Source organism: Pygocentrus nattereri, chromosome 19 (assembly GCF_015220715.1).
Source record: "Pygocentrus nattereri isolate fPygNat1 chromosome 19, fPygNat1.pri, whole genome shotgun sequence".
Taxonomy (NCBI): domain Eukaryota; kingdom Metazoa; phylum Chordata; class Actinopteri; order Characiformes; family Serrasalmidae; genus Pygocentrus; species Pygocentrus nattereri.
Window position 1 is genome coordinate 36,880,752 of NC_051229.1, and position 17,347 is coordinate 36,898,098.

The 17,347-nt window shown below is 40.8% G+C and overlaps 1 protein-coding gene across 13 annotated transcripts in view; it reads left to right on the forward strand.

Annotated features, from left to right (window-relative positions):
- The window catches only part of dock10 (dedicator of cytokinesis 10), a 189,944-nt gene that overhangs the window by 142,671 nt on the left and 29,926 nt on the right, over nucleotides 1–17,347 (forward strand). For 11 of the 13 annotated variants that reach the window (XM_017691862.2, XM_017691865.2, XM_017691860.2 and 8 more), the window contains 8 exons: nucleotides 1,270–1,387; nucleotides 2,790–2,911; nucleotides 5,671–5,785; nucleotides 5,922–5,988; nucleotides 6,836–6,883; nucleotides 12,722–12,823; nucleotides 15,358–15,467; nucleotides 16,402–16,520. In XM_017691862.2, coding sequence (XP_017547351.1) covers nucleotides 1,270–1,387; nucleotides 2,790–2,911; nucleotides 5,671–5,785; nucleotides 5,922–5,988; nucleotides 6,836–6,883; nucleotides 12,722–12,823; nucleotides 15,358–15,467; nucleotides 16,402–16,520 — 801 coding nt within the window. The remainder of the gene's footprint in view (nucleotides 1–1,269; nucleotides 1,388–2,789; nucleotides 2,912–5,670; nucleotides 5,786–5,921; nucleotides 5,989–6,835; nucleotides 6,884–12,721; nucleotides 12,824–15,357; nucleotides 15,468–16,401; nucleotides 16,521–17,347) is intronic. The other 2 variants (XM_017691863.2, XM_017691870.2) reach the window with 2 other exon arrangements.

The following is a 17,347-nucleotide window of genomic DNA, read 5'->3' on the forward strand; positions in this document are numbered from 1 at the left end:
AAATGTGTAGTTACACATCAATAACATGTGTGACAACACTGTAACTACTAATGATTTCATCAGTGTTACAGATGGATTACAGAAGTACAGCCTGTGTAATTACACATGTGCATTAGCTTCAGTTTTGCCTCATGTAATTAACATAGTCTTTTTGATACACTACAGATCAAAAGTGTTTTTTTAACATATTAAATTTGTTTTTCATTATTACTGTGGAATAGCTGTGTTGTAACAAGGTAACCTAATTACATCACATTAATTACCATTCTATAATTACCTCTCTGTAATTGCATTTTATCTATATAACAACTGAAGTTGATACACGTGTAATTACATATGGTGTACGTCTATAATCCAGCTGTAATAATGACTAAATCATTAGTAATTACATTGTTGTTGCATATGTTGTTCACATGTAACGACACAGTTATTACACTTATTATAAAGTGGGAGCTAAATATCTAAAGTCTGACTTAATTGTTTTGTTTTTTTTACTTATTTTTTAATGTAGGACCGCAGTTTGAGCTGATTTGGTAAAATGGTCAACATAAACATTTTCACACATAACATGCACTTTAAGAAAATATTGCATAAGAGAAACATGGAAATTAAAGGCTTTGAACAGCAAATAAAAACGCTGTGTCAATGTATTAATTATGCATTAATGTTAAATTATTAATGGTACTTTTTTAAATGTTCAGTGCTGTGACTTCATGTTGAGCTGCTAGCAAGCAAAGGTGGGGGTAAAAGGCAAGAACCCCCGCTGTGAAAAACAATTTACACCTCTCCACCAAGATAAAAACAGGCACATGCAGCTTTCTTCATATCAAACAATCCTGCATGACGCACATGCTTAAAAAAAGCAACAGTTTATAAAGGTTTACTTGCTTCTTACCTATAAAGCTGAAAATACAGTTCGCTTCAACATCCATCCATCCATCCATCCATCCATTTTCTAAGCCGCTTCTCCGTCAGGGTCGCGGGGGGTGCTGGAGCCTATCCCAGCGGTCTTCGGGCGGAAGGCAGGATACACCCTGGACAGGTCGCCAGTCCCGCTTCAACATTACTGGGAAAAAAAAACATTGTTCATTTGAAAGACCACTAAATCGGGCAGAAGTTGCATGTTATGGCCACCGTGTTTACATCAGACCATCAGAAATGGGTCGAAAATCACTATGTATGTTTTCATTTATGTTAGCTTCTTCCTCTACTAAGTTAAGAAAAGCTCAAACAAGCCTTTAAAGCATTTTAATCTGTTTCACTGTGCAGGGTTCCAGAGATGACCTCAGCGTAGGAGGAGGTCTGGCAGGGCAGATTGCCCACACCATTTCTCACGGCAACTCGGTGGACGCTGCATTCTCCAAAGAAGTGCTCAACTCCATTACAGGTGTGCATTTGTGGGTTTGTGTGTTAGAGTTGTAACAAATGCTCAGAACATCTCATTCCATAGCCATGTTTTTACTTCATTCAGCACAGGAATATGATCAGAACATCTGTCATCAGACATATACACGAAGGTCCAATCCCATTTCTTCTTTTTACCCCTTCCCCTTGTTTTCGAGTATCACCCTAACCCCTTCGAACAAGGGGTAGTGGTTGAAATCTTGCTGTATGAAATTGGACCCTCAAAAAAAAAAACATCAAACTTACTTCATTAACAGCTACTAGCGCTGCTCTGTAGGCGACCCGGCCCGTCTTCAGTGACAGCAGAGGAGAGTAAAGTTCAGCGCCTCGCTGCTGGGCTTTAGTTACGTTCATAAGACAATTATTTATTATCGCCCACCATTAATTCTTCAGTGAAATGAAGCTGAAGGTCACATATTCACCAGCTTATTGTTTGAATTTTCCCGTTTCACCTTAAATTAATACAATATATGTGAATACAAGTGGCAGAAATGAGCTTTCTTCTCAGGGTGGTGGGCTACACTCTATTTGATAGGGTGAGGAGCTCAGAGTAGAGCGGCATCTCCGCCGCATTGAGAGGAGCCAGCTGAGGTGGTTCGGGCATCTCATCCAGATGCCTCCCGGTGGGGGTGTACCAGGCAAGGCCTTCCGGGGCAAGACTCCGGGGTCGTCCTAGGTCCTGCTGGAGGGATTATATCTCCGAGTTGGCCTGGGAGCGGCTTGGGGTCCTGTCTGGAATTCTCTGCTCTCTCAATTGCTACCGCGACCCTATCTGGACTTAACAATGATGATGGTGACCTTAAATGATGCAGCAGTTACATTCTCGTGCTTCAGGTGTCAGAACTGCTAATAAGGTGGAACGGGAAAAATAGCTAGCTAGCTATCGAGACATTAGCATGCTATTAGCGTTTTTTTTTTTTGCATGTTACAAAGAAAACGAGCATAATACATTGAAATAACATTAAACTAAGAAATTATAATGGTTATTGTAATTTATTAACAGAAAATTCTCACAATTGTGGGTTTCTTTGGTCAGTCGCACAGCCATCTTGCCGTTTTTTCCCTTTTTCTCTTATCACTCTGTTTGGTCTCCGAAAATCCTTGGTTTGGAGGTTTTTGTAGGTTTATCTGTTTATTCAAGTGGTCATGTAAACAACACTAACACTTTGCCCTACCCCTCTCACCAAAACTGGGACACCCTAACCCTAGACGTGAACACGCAAAACAGGGGCTAAGGGCTCAGTGGTAGGGGCGAGGAGTGAAATGGGACTGGGCCGAAGTCTGTGTTAGTGTGTTAGTTGTTCGCTCTAGCCAGGGTTGATCATGTCCTTGCATTGTGTGAGTGTCTGTTCTCCGTCACATCTTCTTCATCTCCTTCCTTTTAGCGTTTTCCTCCCTCGCCTTATCCACAGCTAATAACGCAGATTCGCGAGGATCACTGATCAGTGTGGAGTCCAACCCCAGCAACAGTGACCGCAACAGTGAGAAGATGGACGGATGTGAAAAGGTAACACATACTGCTTATATCAGTACACCGTTTACCCTTTGGACCCTTTTTATTGTTTGTATGTTGGTATAATTTTCAGTTCTGGGACATTTCGCAAGTAAAATTATATGAATTTCAATGAACTTTTTGTTTTGTGTCACCGGTCTTTGAAAATTTGCACATTTGTCTGATTCACTTTGGACTCTGGAGTGCCCTCTAGTGTCTGACCAACCCAGAAGACATTGCTGAGTACTTCTCTTTGCTAGAAATTCTTTGAGGCTGCCTCTTCAGACGTCAACACAGGCAAAGCAGTAGCACTCCTGACTAATTTACGATCTTCACTTCCAGAATTTATTTCACAAAATTAATTTAGCATCCAAAACTTTGCATAGGTTGTTGAAGTTCTGGATGTGGAATTATTTGTGTAAAATCAGTTCTGAATGTGATGCACGCAAATTAGTCAGGAGTGCTACTGCTTTGCCTGTTTTGGTGTAAAAGAAGCAGCCCCAGAGAATTGCTGGTGAGAATAGCAGTGTCTTCTGGGTTGATCAGCCACTAGATGGCACTCCAGAGCGAGTCCAAAATGAATGAAACAAATGCAGAAAATTTCTTAACACTGAACAGCATTAAACATTTAATATTTTTGATCTGTCGAACATCCAGTTCTAGAACTTTCTAACAGGGCCTCTGTCATGATTGACTCCTCCCACTCCTCCATGTGTTTTTGTTTACTTTTGATCTTGTCACCATGTGTGTTTTGTTATGGTTCAGTCCAGTCCCCTGTGTTGTCTGTCCCTTCGTTTTTGCCATCCTCTGTTCCTGGTGTGGTTTTGTTCCCTTCTGTCGTGTCTGTGCCCGTTCCTGTTCCTGTTGTGGTTCCTGTTCCTGTCTCTCCTTCCGTTTCTGCTCTGGTGTCTGTCTGTGTGTCCGTTTCTGTGCCTGTGTCCATCTTGGTTCCTGGTCCCCTGTCGTTTGCGTGGTCTGTCTTGCGTTCTTGTTTTCCTCGTCCTGTTGTGCCTCCGGTCGTCTCTCATTTGGCGTTGTTTTGTGGTGTGCCTCCTCGTCCTCCCTCCGTGTTTCGTCCTCGTTCTGTTCGTGTTTCGTCTGTTCCTGTGTCTGGTGTTGTGTCTCCAGTTTCTGTGCCTGTTTCTGCTCCGGCTTCTGTTCCATGTTTTCCATCTGTGTCTGTTCCTGTTCCGCGTTCTTGTGTCTCTGTTCCTGTTTCAGCTCCTGTTGTCCCGTGTTATGTGCCTGTTTCCGTTCCTGTGCCTCCTTCTGTTCCTGTTTCGGTTTCCGCTCCTGTTTCGGTGTCTGTGCCTTTGGCTTCCGCTCCCATTCCTGCTTCTGTGCCTGTTCCGTCCTACGTTCCTCGTGTCCCATGTCCTGTACCCGCTTTTTTCACCCCGGCTCCTGTTCAGTTTGATCCTGTGCCTGTTTTTGGTCCCTTGTGTCTGTCACGATTGGCTCCTCCCACTCCTCCATGTGCTTTTTGTTTACTTTTGATCTTCCATGTGCGTTTTGTTATGGTTCAGTCCAGCCCCCTTGTTGTCTGACTCCACCCCTGATTGTTACCACCTGTTTCCCACCTGTCCCTCATCTTGCCTGCTGTTATATAAGCCCTGTGTTTGCCCTGTTCTGTGTTGGTCTTTGTTTGATATGTTTGATCGTGTTTGATGTTTGTTTGATGTTTGAATTGTTTGTAAGCCTGTTCTGACGTGCTGTTTGTATTGTTTGGATTTCTATGTGCTTTGTCATGTCTGTCCCTTCTGCTCTTCGTATTGGCTACCTGAACCTGGACTGTCATGACCACGACCCTGGATTTGCCCTCAATAAAAGTCGCTTATCTCAGCGTATACGTCCGCCTTATTGCTCCCCACCATTACAGCCTCTTGTGTGTTCATGATGTTAGTGCTCCCAAATAAATGGCTGGAAACATTTCATTTTTTTATTTTTTAGCCATTTAGCTGTACTCTTTTTTTGTACTTTTTTAAACAGGGTTCTTCAGGGAAGCTAAAGTAATTCTATAGCGTCACTCAAAGAGCCTTTTTTGACACCTTTCTTTCAAGTGCACCAGATATTGCCATTACAACGAACATTTACAAGTATTATAAAACTCTAAGGGCCTGTATGTGGTCACACACCCTCAATTATATTTATAATAACAGATTTATAACTAAATATTAAACATGCCTTTTAACCGCTTAAATTACTATGCTTTTTACATCCTAAGGCTTATTATTCGGTAACACTGTAGAAAACAATGAGTGTGTTTACATGCACTTAATAATCTGATAACTGTAGATTTATTCAGAAATCCAAACTTTGTGGCGCTTTACATGAACATATGAACATACATCATCTAGAAGAGGAAGAATATTTAAATACTTCATTTCGTCAAGCATGTTTTTGGTTTCTGTGTTGCCCCGAAAGTGTTTTGCTGCGTCTTGTGGTGACGCTGCTCACTTATTTCCAGTACAGCAGTCTGATTTTGCGTGTACCGAGACTGGAAATCCCAAAGCAATCAGAGTAAGAGTTTACAGCACTGAGAAATCTGATTACTGAGCTAGAAACCAGCCTCTTTATCAGACTTCTTAATCAGATTTCCAGACCTTACTGCGATCTAAGAAAGCGGAGTGTGCTGTTTACATGACCAGCTGCAGAAATACGATTATGTACAGATTATTGACTGCAGGTAAACGCACTCAGAGAGTTGTTTGTAGTGAGTTATAGGAGTGAGGATTGGTGGCCCCTAGTAAGATTTTTTAACCATTTTTGTTCAGTTCCCCAGGCCACAGTCCCTGATTGGTTTTGGCTCACGCTTCGATAAGCTGGACCAGGCCGAGACGCGCAGCCTGCTCATGTGCTTCTTACACATCATGAAGACCATATCAGAGGGTGAGAGATCAAGGCCTGCACTCACATTCAGAGTTCAGCACACACAAATAACTGCATTGACTGATAGACATTTACTAATTATTTGCGCCTATGTAATGTACTATTGTGTGGGAATGACGTGTGTCTTGTCTTATAGACGTTATGGTGGCCTACTGGCACCGAGCCATTCACCAGGAGATATCAGACTTCTTCAACATTCTAGAGTGAGTCTAACTTCCTATAGATGGGTGGACTGTAGGGCTGTCCCGACACAAAAGGGAATCTGTATTTAAGGGGTAGAGCCAGAGCAAGGCCACCTCTGACCATTGGGGGAAGATGCAGTGCGACAGATTTTTGATGCATCTTGTGATATTTAAAGCAGTTGGTGTAAAACGGTTAACCTGTGCTTTGCTGTAAAGCCTTTATAATTCATAGACATTTACTGCAGGCCCCCTATTGGCCATTCTGCTGCCAGAATGTATATAGTTAAGTAATTATGTAAATCAACTGTGTTGAGCTGCTAGTGAGCAACGAGGAGTGAAAGTGGAGGAGTGGAGAGCTTCATATGGTTAATAGTTCTGAGGTGTAGATTTGATTTGTGGTATTTTGTGTGTTAAAGGGTCTTAAAACATGATGAGGTCTATTCTGTTTTAGCTCAGTCTCAGATTTTGGGTTTCATTTCCTGTCCTTTGCCATTAAAAAGTTTGCAAATTTGTAGATTTTGAGACTTCATTATTAGGAATATTTTTGTTTGTTCGGTTTTTTTCTTTGGTCAAAATTTTTGGCAGATTTTCACTTTTAAGGAGAAAACCTAGTGCCATTTTGCACCATTTCTGGGCGAAATTTTCAGGTGGCTGAAATTTTGGTGCATTGCTGTTAACTGGTTGATGATGGGTGGCTGGATTATATTTATACAGAGATTAGAATAAAGGAATTAGTTCAATTAAGTCAGAAAGCATTGGAGAATGATAAAAAGTGTGTTTATACATAAAAAACTGCATCTTTCCTGTTCTTGATATTCTCCTCAAACTTCTCCAAAGCTGTCCTCATCTTTCCATCTCATCTTCACAGACTGTGTCTCCAGCACTTCAGGTTCCTGGGAAAGCGTCACATAGCGAGGTAAGTTCCTGCGATGGATCACTGACCGCTGAAATGTCTGTTTATGCGTACAGTTCATCTGAAAGCTTTCAGTCCAGCAGGTTTTCTGGACCAGCCGTTGGTAAGCCTCGCATCACTGAGCACCTGCGACTTACAGTTCAGAGACGAGCTCTGCTTTGGTCTATAGGACTGCACAATATGGATACAAATAGTACTACTACAGTAATATTGCATGGGTGAACTAATGAGATGACACAGTTAACATTAGCCTGCATTATTTTAACCAAAATATTCAACTTTGGTTGAATTACATAAATAACTGGATTCATCAAAACCCACAGAGACTGAAATGAAGTGGTCAGGATGCTCTGAAAAACACCTGTTCGGCGATGAGTTAGAGGCTCCTTTGCATGTTTCAGCCTTCTGTGGTACCACTGTGTCTCTCTGAGGACGTGTCTTCATTTTTCAGTGCCATCTAAGGAACTCAGAGTCTGTGCTGTTTTTCTCTATGGGAAAAAAATCCCAGTACATGAATTAAAGTACTTGTGAATGTATTAAGTATCAAAAGTAAACATGCCTTGAGGTGTTTGATGCCTGTAGTCACACAGCCTATGGCTTGGTAAAGGGTTACTTTACCACCGGCAGGCCCAAGGTTTTATTACACACTTCTATAACCAAAGAACAGCTCCATTAGTTTCCACTATCCTTAGTATGTAATAAGCCTGGAAAGTTAAGGGGTTAATAAAACGTATTCATCAAAATAATATTACAGCTCAAAGTACGTTTACATCATGACACAGGGGACCATAGCAATTTTTGAAAATGCTGTAAATTTTCGTCATAGAGAAAACCAGCTGGGACCCGGAATTCCTAATATGGGCATGAAGACATCTACAGGATTAGGCATGAATTCAGAAGTCTATTGCTAAGGCGATCATCGCAGTTATGATTTGCAAATGATATATTGTGCAGCCCTAGTAGTCTGTGCTTTTCTGTGTGTGTGTGAAAGAGAGAGAGACTCAGAGAGACAGAGAGAGAGAGACAGAGAGGTGATGGAGAAAGCAGTGAGAGAAAATGTGAGAATTAAAGGGATTCCTGCCAGACCTGGGGAGAGACGGAGAGATGAAAACAGAAAGAAAAGAGCGCCTTTTGTCTGGAGCTTGAAAAGGAAGGACGAGGAAGGGTTTATTACTACTGACACGCGCACAACGTACACAGCATACAAGCCCAAATGCCATACTGAGATTAAAATACCTCTAGGGGTCTTGAGATCCATGAATTTGAATGAAGAGAAATGAATGAAATGTGATCACGTTGTTGAACAGCTTAATAACAACACAAAGACTGGTGTTAGTGCAGTTGCATTAAGTGGTATAATTGATAGAATGGCTGTCCTCGACAAGGTACACTGTCACGTTTTCACCACGATCAAACAGAACCAGCAACCTGACCAGGGTTGCCAGATCCCCAGTATAGCCTTGTAATGTAACTTGCTCTGAAAATGTCATTACCTTGTAGTGCAACATTTTATTTAAACGCAAAAAGGATTATGCTGCAAACTAATCATAATAATGTTAATGATGTTCAAATATATGATTCCATTAAATTGCGTAATAGTAGATGCAGTGACCAGTGATAACTTGACCACATTATTTGAATCCTTAACAATTGGCAATCACATTTGTTGAATCATATGAATCGCTTAATTAACCACAGACTACATTGATCTGTTTACACTTAGCCATGGATGTATTAGGGCTGCAACAAATACTCCATGACATTCAAGAATACAGATAATTAAAATATAGAAAATTGTATATGCATAACAATTGTTCACCAAGCCTAGCTTCTCACCAGAGCAGGCAGCTGCAGCTCTGCACATCAGATTCAATTCAGATTCTTTCTGATTTCGAGCAGCTTTCAAGACTCACAATTCACAAGAACTCTGAGTTCTGTCCAAATAAGTTTCTTACTGCTGCATATTTCTAGATAGCTTAGCTCTCAATTCCGTTTATCACACCCCTGCTCGGCAACAAGTTCACCACATAGTTGTTTTAAGATGCAGTGTCTTCTCTGTACCACCAACCACAGCCAGATCAGGGTTGCCAGATTGGGAAGGAACAACATTTTTTAATGCAACCTGCTATTAAATCATTTATCACAGTATCACTTTGTACACACGCATCTTCTAAACCGCTTATCCTTCTGGGTCGCCAGGGGAGCTGGAGCCTATCCCAGCAGGCAGAAGGCAGAAGGCAGGTAACACCCTGGACAGGTCGTCAGGCCATCACAGGGCACACAGACAGACATATACCTTCACTCACACCTAGGGGTAATTTAGCGTGTTCAATTGGCCTGACCGCATCTTTGGACTGTGGGAGGAAACCCACGCAGACCATGCAAATTCCATACAGAAAGGACCCTGGTCGCTGGCCAGGAATCAGACACTTCTTACTGTGAGGCAGCGACGCTACCCACTGCGCCGCCGTGCTGCCCTGTTGTGTTTCAGTTAAGTTTTAAATTTGTGCAAATAAGAAGAAGAAGAAGAAAAATGTCGTTTCTTGTTGTTGTAGAATAGTTGAATATTCTAGACAGTGTTCTGTAGATTATTCAGACATGAAAGTATTCGATAGCCATCATCCGTTTAATGTCCAGATCAGATTTATCCACATTTTAATTATTTTTTTTATTTATTTAATTATTTAGTTAACTTTTTAATGTTTTTTAAATCATTTCAATGTGTTTCATTACCTTGTATTATTAGGTTTTAATGAAAGTTTAAATAAATAAATAGATTATAAACTTATTATACATTTAGCAATATTGCAAAATGATAATATAATACGCAGCGCTAGCATGCGCTGCAAGTTGTACCGGGAGGTTTCACCAGAAATGTAGTAATTATGAGAGAATGTAAGCGTCTCGTGTGTGTGTGCGTATGATAACGGCACTTTTTCCTCGCTAGTGATTGAATTAACCACGTTCTTCTACCTGTGAATGGGATTACAGCTTTTTTCCAAAGTGAGGCTGTTGTATGTGTCAGGCATTAGTGAGGCCTCTGATTCACACCCTCAGTGTCAGCCTGAGAGAGTATCTGCCCCCCATCTCTCTCATGAAAATGAAGCCTTTGATGCCAGTCTGCAGCTTTTTTTTTTTTTTTTTGAAGCAAGGCACAGAATCCTCCACCGTTTGAAGGCAGCACAGACAGACACAGGCAGAGAGTGAGGGAGATTCCAATAACATATTCCGTTTGAAAGGGAGCCGCCTCGCTCATTTCTTCCGCCTCCTTTTTTCTCCTCACCTCTCCGAACCTGCTCTGTCGGTAGAGTCGCAGTGCGCTCTACCGCTCTGCCTGTCTGATTTTCGCGGATGAGAGGCTGATGGAGATGGAAAGCGTACATGATCGGGTCGCCGTAATCGAATGACGCATTTGAAGTAGCTGATGTACATTAATTGATCTTTAGGCGTGAACAATAACGAACGTTCTTTATGGATCGGCCTGTAGCTGCTGAGTACCCAGTATGAACAGGCTGTGCATGTATGGATTCCAGAGACAAACAGGAGTAATAATCAAAATAAGGACCTCCAAAACACTTTAACTTTGTTCGAAAACTATTGTTTTTTATTTTTTAAAACTGGTAGAGCAAAACTACTCTTTTGGTTACGAAGGTGAAGATTAGGCTTGGGCTTAGAAAAGTCTTATTACTTACAGGTACTTATAGTCATGCCAATGTTTCAACACCACTGGTCAAATGACATGTTTTGTTCATTTTTTACATAAAAAAAGCTTAAGACTACCTCTAGTGGGAGGGTAATTTTGCCATTTATCTGCCTATTTTAATATACAATGTCTAATTTTTTGTAGTGTTGTAACATATTATAATAAAAAAAAAACATGAAATATAAAATGTGCCATAACTTTTGCACAGGCCACATTTTATGTTTTATTCTCACTTCATGTTCAATTTGTTGAATAAACAATAACTGTGGATTAAATTGTGAAAGTTTGAATTAACTTAGATGCTTATATTTAGTTAGAATATCAACAAAACATATCATTTGACCAGGTGTGCCAAAACGTATACACACACACTCTCACACACACACACACACACACACACACACATTTGATTCCTTCAGCACATTTCCAAAACTTCAGATGAGTTGGAGCCCAGAGAAGTCAGCAGTGTTTCTGGACACTGTTGATGTATGACTCCCACTGTGCACAGTACAGCCACTATCAGTAGTTCGTCAAAGTATGCCCAAGCCCATGTGGTGATGTCCGTCACAGAAACTTGCCGGTGCGGTGATTCGCATATATATCTCAATACTAGAAATGTTCACACTATATGATTTAGATTTTTTCTGACGTCTGATAAGTTGGAACAGACAAAAAAGATCCAGCAGTACAACATTTAAAAACACAATAAAAACAATGAATTTATGCAATATTTTACATACAGTGCTGCATTTAATTCCAATTAAACAGGGTTAATGATGCTCTCTTTGTTCTGAAACATGCAGTAGGTTATATAATGTAATTTATCACAATAATAATACATATTGTCATATTGCCTAGCCCTATGCATATACAGTTGCACTCATATCTTCTTGTAATCTAAGTGTAAGTGTTGTCGTACGATTTCGTAGCCTCATAGACTCTCAGTGACTTAAAAAACAGCAATATTGAATAGGGGTTGAATCATTTTGGCATGGCTGTATTATAATATATATAATATGACATAATACATTTTCACTAACAATCTGAATAGGTCACTCAGTTAATACACAGGTAGTGTAAAAAATGTCTGGGTCTTCATAAAAGTTGAATTTGTAAATCCGTACTGGTCGAATGCAGCTGTATAATCCATATGGGACTCATATCCTGACATAATAATGTCTAAAAATAAATGTGCGTGTATGAAAGAGAAAAGATTGATTTATATTGTATACGGTAGATGTTCTCCATTGTCATATGTTCTCCTCTTCTCTACACTCCATTTATTGACGCATTAATGTCTCTCTCTCTCTCTCTCTCTCTCTCTCTCTCTCTCTGGTTGCTTATTGATTTTTCACATGTTCTGTTTCAAGTGTGAGCAAATGTGATGCAACAAATGCAATACTCACCACTTTGTTCTGCATCGTGTGCGATGTGAAGCACATTCTCTGCTCATAGAGTTTATCACGTTTTAATAAAACACATTTTTGGAACTCATGCTGTGTAGCGGTGTATATTTAGATAACGGTTATAGTTACAGTTATTATGTACAGTACATTTCTATAGCTCGTCAACCTCTATCAAAGCTACATCACCTACACTGACTAGGAATCCTACTTTGATTTTACTGTTAATGTGAAATAAATGCTGTTTGTTGTTGATATAAAATGGTCATGCATTGTCGGAACCTGTGTGTGGGCATGTTTGTGCGTCTCGCATGGCTTTGCTTCCTCATTTCCATCCCATGTTTAGACAAACGGCTTTCTCCTCATTCCATTTAGCCCCTTTCTCTGTCGTTTGTCTCTCAAACCGTCTTCCAAAGCGAACACAGCGCTTACCGTAGGGCTCTGGTTTGAAATTAAAATTCATTTGCTAGCGCACGCACGCCAGCAGGATACAGCCATCAATCAAATAAGATGTTTGATTGAATCCGTGCACTAACATTTACTAAGCGCTTCAGGCTAACGATGCACTAACATAGTAACAGCCAGTGCCAACCTTGACCTTCTCTGAATGCTGGCCTGCTAACTTGACGCCAAGTTCTTCGTTTTTGACTGCCCGGCTGCTTCCGATGTGATGAAAAGCGTCAGGATGATGACGATGCCCTTAACTCCTTGCTGTGATTGGGTCGTTGTACACAGGAAGTTAGCAGCTGCAGTTAAGCTGGCGCAGGCCACGCAAGGCACTGGCACACTGAAGGGTTCGAATGCCTCCTCCCAGTCCTCAGGGCTCCTGCCCCAATGGTAAACCACCCCCGCTCCCCACCCCCCAGGCCTACAATTGCCATCAATTCTTTTACTGTATGGACTAAACAGAGTAGCATTAGCCATTAGCATTCTTCTGTGGCTATTATCATTTTTCTGTTAGCAAGTAATCTCGTTTGCCCCAATCTGAATCATAATCTTTAGCGTTTTTCACAAGAACTGTTTGTTTCCATATGATACTCCATAAATGATTGAACACATTTTTCACATAAAGCCAAAATAAGGAATGGCTTGAGAAGTGCGTCACGTTCAATGTTCCCATTTTCAGGTTATTAAAGCATTCAACATTATAAAGCTGTAGGATTATGCTAAAGAAAATGCTTTGTAATAGATTGAGTCATATATAAATACATTATTTATATTTCAATACGTTCTCAAACATAATCTAAAGTATTTTCGTAAAATATAAACATTTTAAATATATTAAAAGGTAGACCCTCCAATATGTTAGCCCCAAGCTAACACCATAGCGACGGCTAACATTTTAGCCACGACACAATGATGCAATACAGTTCAAGACAATACTCTGTACTGTTACGTCCCTAACAATTTCATCAAAAATGAATGAAACATGAGTTGCTTATATAGAATCTACAGCATGTGGTTTGCTGCTAATATAAGATAAATAATCCCGATGATCTCTTGGCTCAACGATCTGACATCATTTGTCCTGTGAAACATTTTGGTTCATCATTTTTTCATCACAGCTGTGCTGTTGTCCTCAGATTCCTGGAGTTAACCTGTGACACAGTGTGGCAGGCATTTTGTCTGTATCCAGCATGGCCATCTCCCCTGACCTGCTGTGTGTAGTCTCTTGTGAATGGCCGGTCTCTGTGACTTTGTATTCCTTCTATATGTATAAATGGAACCCCATTTTGTGATAAAGCAGCTAATATGCTAAAAACAGTGTCTTTGTCAACCAGATGTGTGGAGAGAACAACAAATGAAGGTGTTCATGTAAACAGCTCCCAACAAATATATTCCCAAGGCCCTAAGTTCCCAGGGTCTTATATTAACGCTGTTCTATATTCCCAGGGCCATCTATTCTCAGACCCTGTATTCCCAAGGCTCCATGTTCCCAATGTCCTGTATTCCCAGGATGCTATATTTTCAGGGTCCTGTGTTCCCAGTACCATGTTTCCAGGGTCTTATGTTCTCATTGCTATATTTTTCCAAGGCCCTATATTTCCAAGATCCTGTTTTCTCAGGGTGCTATATTTCCAGGGCTCTATGTTCCCAGGGCCCCATTTTCGAGGCCCTTTGTTCCCAGGGATCCTATATTCTCAGTGCCCTATATTCCCAGGGCTGTATATTCCCAGGGCCTCGGGCATTACAAACACAAGCCCCAGGGAATATAATGCCCTATTCCATACTCCCAGGACCCTATATTCCCGAGGCCCTATATTCCCGAGGCCCTATATTCCCAAGGTCCTATATTCCTGTAACTCTATTTTCCCAGGGCCCTATTTTCTCAAAGCCCAATATTTCTAAGGCCCTATATTCCCAAGGTCCTATATTCCCGGAACCCTATATTCCCAGGGCCCTGTTTTCCCAAGGCCCAATATTTCTAAGGCCCTATGTTCCAAAAGGCCTAGGTTCTCTTAGCTCTTGACATCATACATCATAACTCAATTAAGGAAACCTTTAAAAGGGTCCCTAAGGTCATGATTAGGTGATACCGATAGATTTTTCCGCAGGAAAAGCCCTTGGCTGTGCTCACCTAAGTTAGCTAATTAGTCAGCTAAGCAAATTTCGTAATGCAAATCTTTCATGTGAAGTCAGACTGTCGAATGCCTATACGGCACATCCTATGCTTATTTGAACTCTTGCCTTTCTCTGATGTGGTGCATTGCACACTTTTTTTGTTGTGTAGCTCTTGGCTAGCCAGCTGGGAGGTTAATTTACTACATCTTGCCAAGTTTAAAAGTGTCAAATCAAATGTCAGAAATTTGAAATATTAATTAATTGATTAAAAGACTTTTGCCTCAGTGATATCTGGAAAAATCCTGCTCTTAAAGAACTTGAGGAAACATGATTAAGGCAACTTAGGGCTGAAACATGGGGCCATGGCAATGGAGAGTTGTTTCCATGGGAACAAAATCCCAAAGTGGGAGCACAGAGCTTAGGAGCACAGGGGCCTGGATATATAGGGCCGTTTCCTCGTTTTTCAGTCCATTTGGTTAAACCCTATAAAAACTAGATATTTCTGCCAAAACAAATGCCGATTGACAAAATCTGCCTTGACAGGCTGTAAAACGTGCAACTTCAAGGCAAATAACGCATCTCGGTCAGCTTTCACATTAATATATAGTGGTTTAATAGAAGAGCTTTTCAAAACAGTTCATTACGGTTAGAAAGGTACTGGGCCAAAGAAGCTAATGAGCTAACAGTGTCTCGTTCTTGCTACATTCAATTTGACTATAATTTATTCTTAGCCATCTCCTTAAGACTGAAACGAGCCTCCTTGTTATGCTTTAACCTCTTTTATATATTTATTTGTTCTCCGTGTCCAGGATGCTGTCAAGTCAGGATGGGCACAGACACGCTCGGTCACAGACCATGCCCATCATTCGGGGCAAAAATGCCTTAACCAATCCCAAATTGCTGCAGATGATGGAAACAGGTAAACGTCTTTAGGCAACATGTTAACACCCAATGTTCATTAATACAAATGAAGCATGTCTCTGAAACCTAAAGGTTGATCTGGAATTCCCTCAGTTTTTCAAAACTTCTACATAATCAAGTGTCTGAGATGCAAACAGAGCCTTTCAGGGGGGTTTGGTGTGAAATGGTTGATTATAGAGACTCAGATGTCTTTACAGTGGTGGTGATAGGAACCAGGGGTCACCCTGACTACAACACTAATATAGCCATTTTATTTACCATCCAGAACCACCAGTGAAACTACACTATCATTATTGTATATGGAATTGTGATGATGGTAAAACAGCGATAAATCTGAAGAAATAAATGTTATTTTGGAACTATTTTTTTCCTTGCACTGCCCTGCATGTGCTTTAAAAATACACTTTAGGCCAAAACCTTTCCAAGACTGTGGTAGAACAATGTCTCGGACATCAGACAGCACATTCATATCCATTTCATGTAATCATTTTCTGTGAGGGAGCTTTGAGAGGTGGACGTCTGGTTCCTATCACCACCACTGTGAACATTTCTGACTCTGAATGACTTTGTTTAACTGTCCGCAAAATTGTGAAACGTCTGCAGAATTCCCCTTTAAAGAAATGCTCCAGCATTTTTAGCCTAATTTCTATCTGAAGCATTTGTAGCTGAAAACTGAGCACACTCAGAAGGTACAAATACACCTTCCCATTGGACTCTATTGTCATTTGAGTCAGTAGCTTTTCTCTTTCTGTTTTCCATGGTTTTCAATCATGTGTTTTGCAGGTGTGGTAGAATATGAGATTGAAAAACACAATAAAACTGCTTACAGTAACAACTGAAACAATAAATGTGCTGAGTTTTCATTAATAGGTGATAATAAACACACTGAAGTGCTGTTTTTCCTTTTAATGTTCCTTGTACATTTGTATCAGATGGAAACGCGCCTGAAAACGACAGCACCTTCAGTCCGACAGACATCGAGGCCAATCTCTCCACAGAGGTGGCCCTCACTGTGCTCGATGTTCTGGAACTGTTCGTGCATCACCACAAGGTCAGTAAGGTCACATTCACTCCAACTGCATAGCTTTGCTGCTATAATTGATGGGCTAGCAGTTGTGAATGGAACTCCAGAGTGTAGCTCAGTGAGTGGATGAAGGCCTGTATGGTGGATGTACAGAGCCACCTGGTGGAAGGAAAAAGGGCTGTCAGTCATCTTCAGCAGGGATGTAGAACCCCGTTCTTGGAAACATCTAGCACAGTTTGGCAATTTCATCGCTCTTATTAAACCTGCTAATAGACTGATGAGTGAGTCAGGAAAGTCAACAAACTGTTCTGGACTCAGGTCCACCCATTCATGCTGATATTACAAGGAGAGCTTTAGTTATAAGGAGCTTGCTTTTTGAATTCAGGACAGCCAATCAGAGCAAAGATCATTTACATATCTCTGCTGTCAGAACAAAACCTTGTATCTCTATTTTCATTGTTGACATCATTTGAAAATGTCTGTTGTCCTTTACATTGTGTGTAAATTTCTTGGATTGGACTAAAAGAAACGGCCCAAAATGACTTGGGGGGGGTGGGGGGGGCGGTCTGGTTCCATTGATTTACATTAAAAGTACAGTATGTTTTTTCCTGCACCTGTTACTATTTTGGAGATGCAAGGTTTTATTCAACAACGACGACATATTAGTCTTAAAGACTTCACAAGGTTGGAAGATGGCCACATAAAAAAGTTATGACCGTTTTTGGTCCATAGACCTGTTTAATCTTTATTAGTGGCCTGTAAGGATTAAAAAACAGAAGATATGGGCCCTTTAATGTTTAGCTACAGTTATGGAAAAATACATAGGTAACAATTACGAGTACAAATCTCTGACC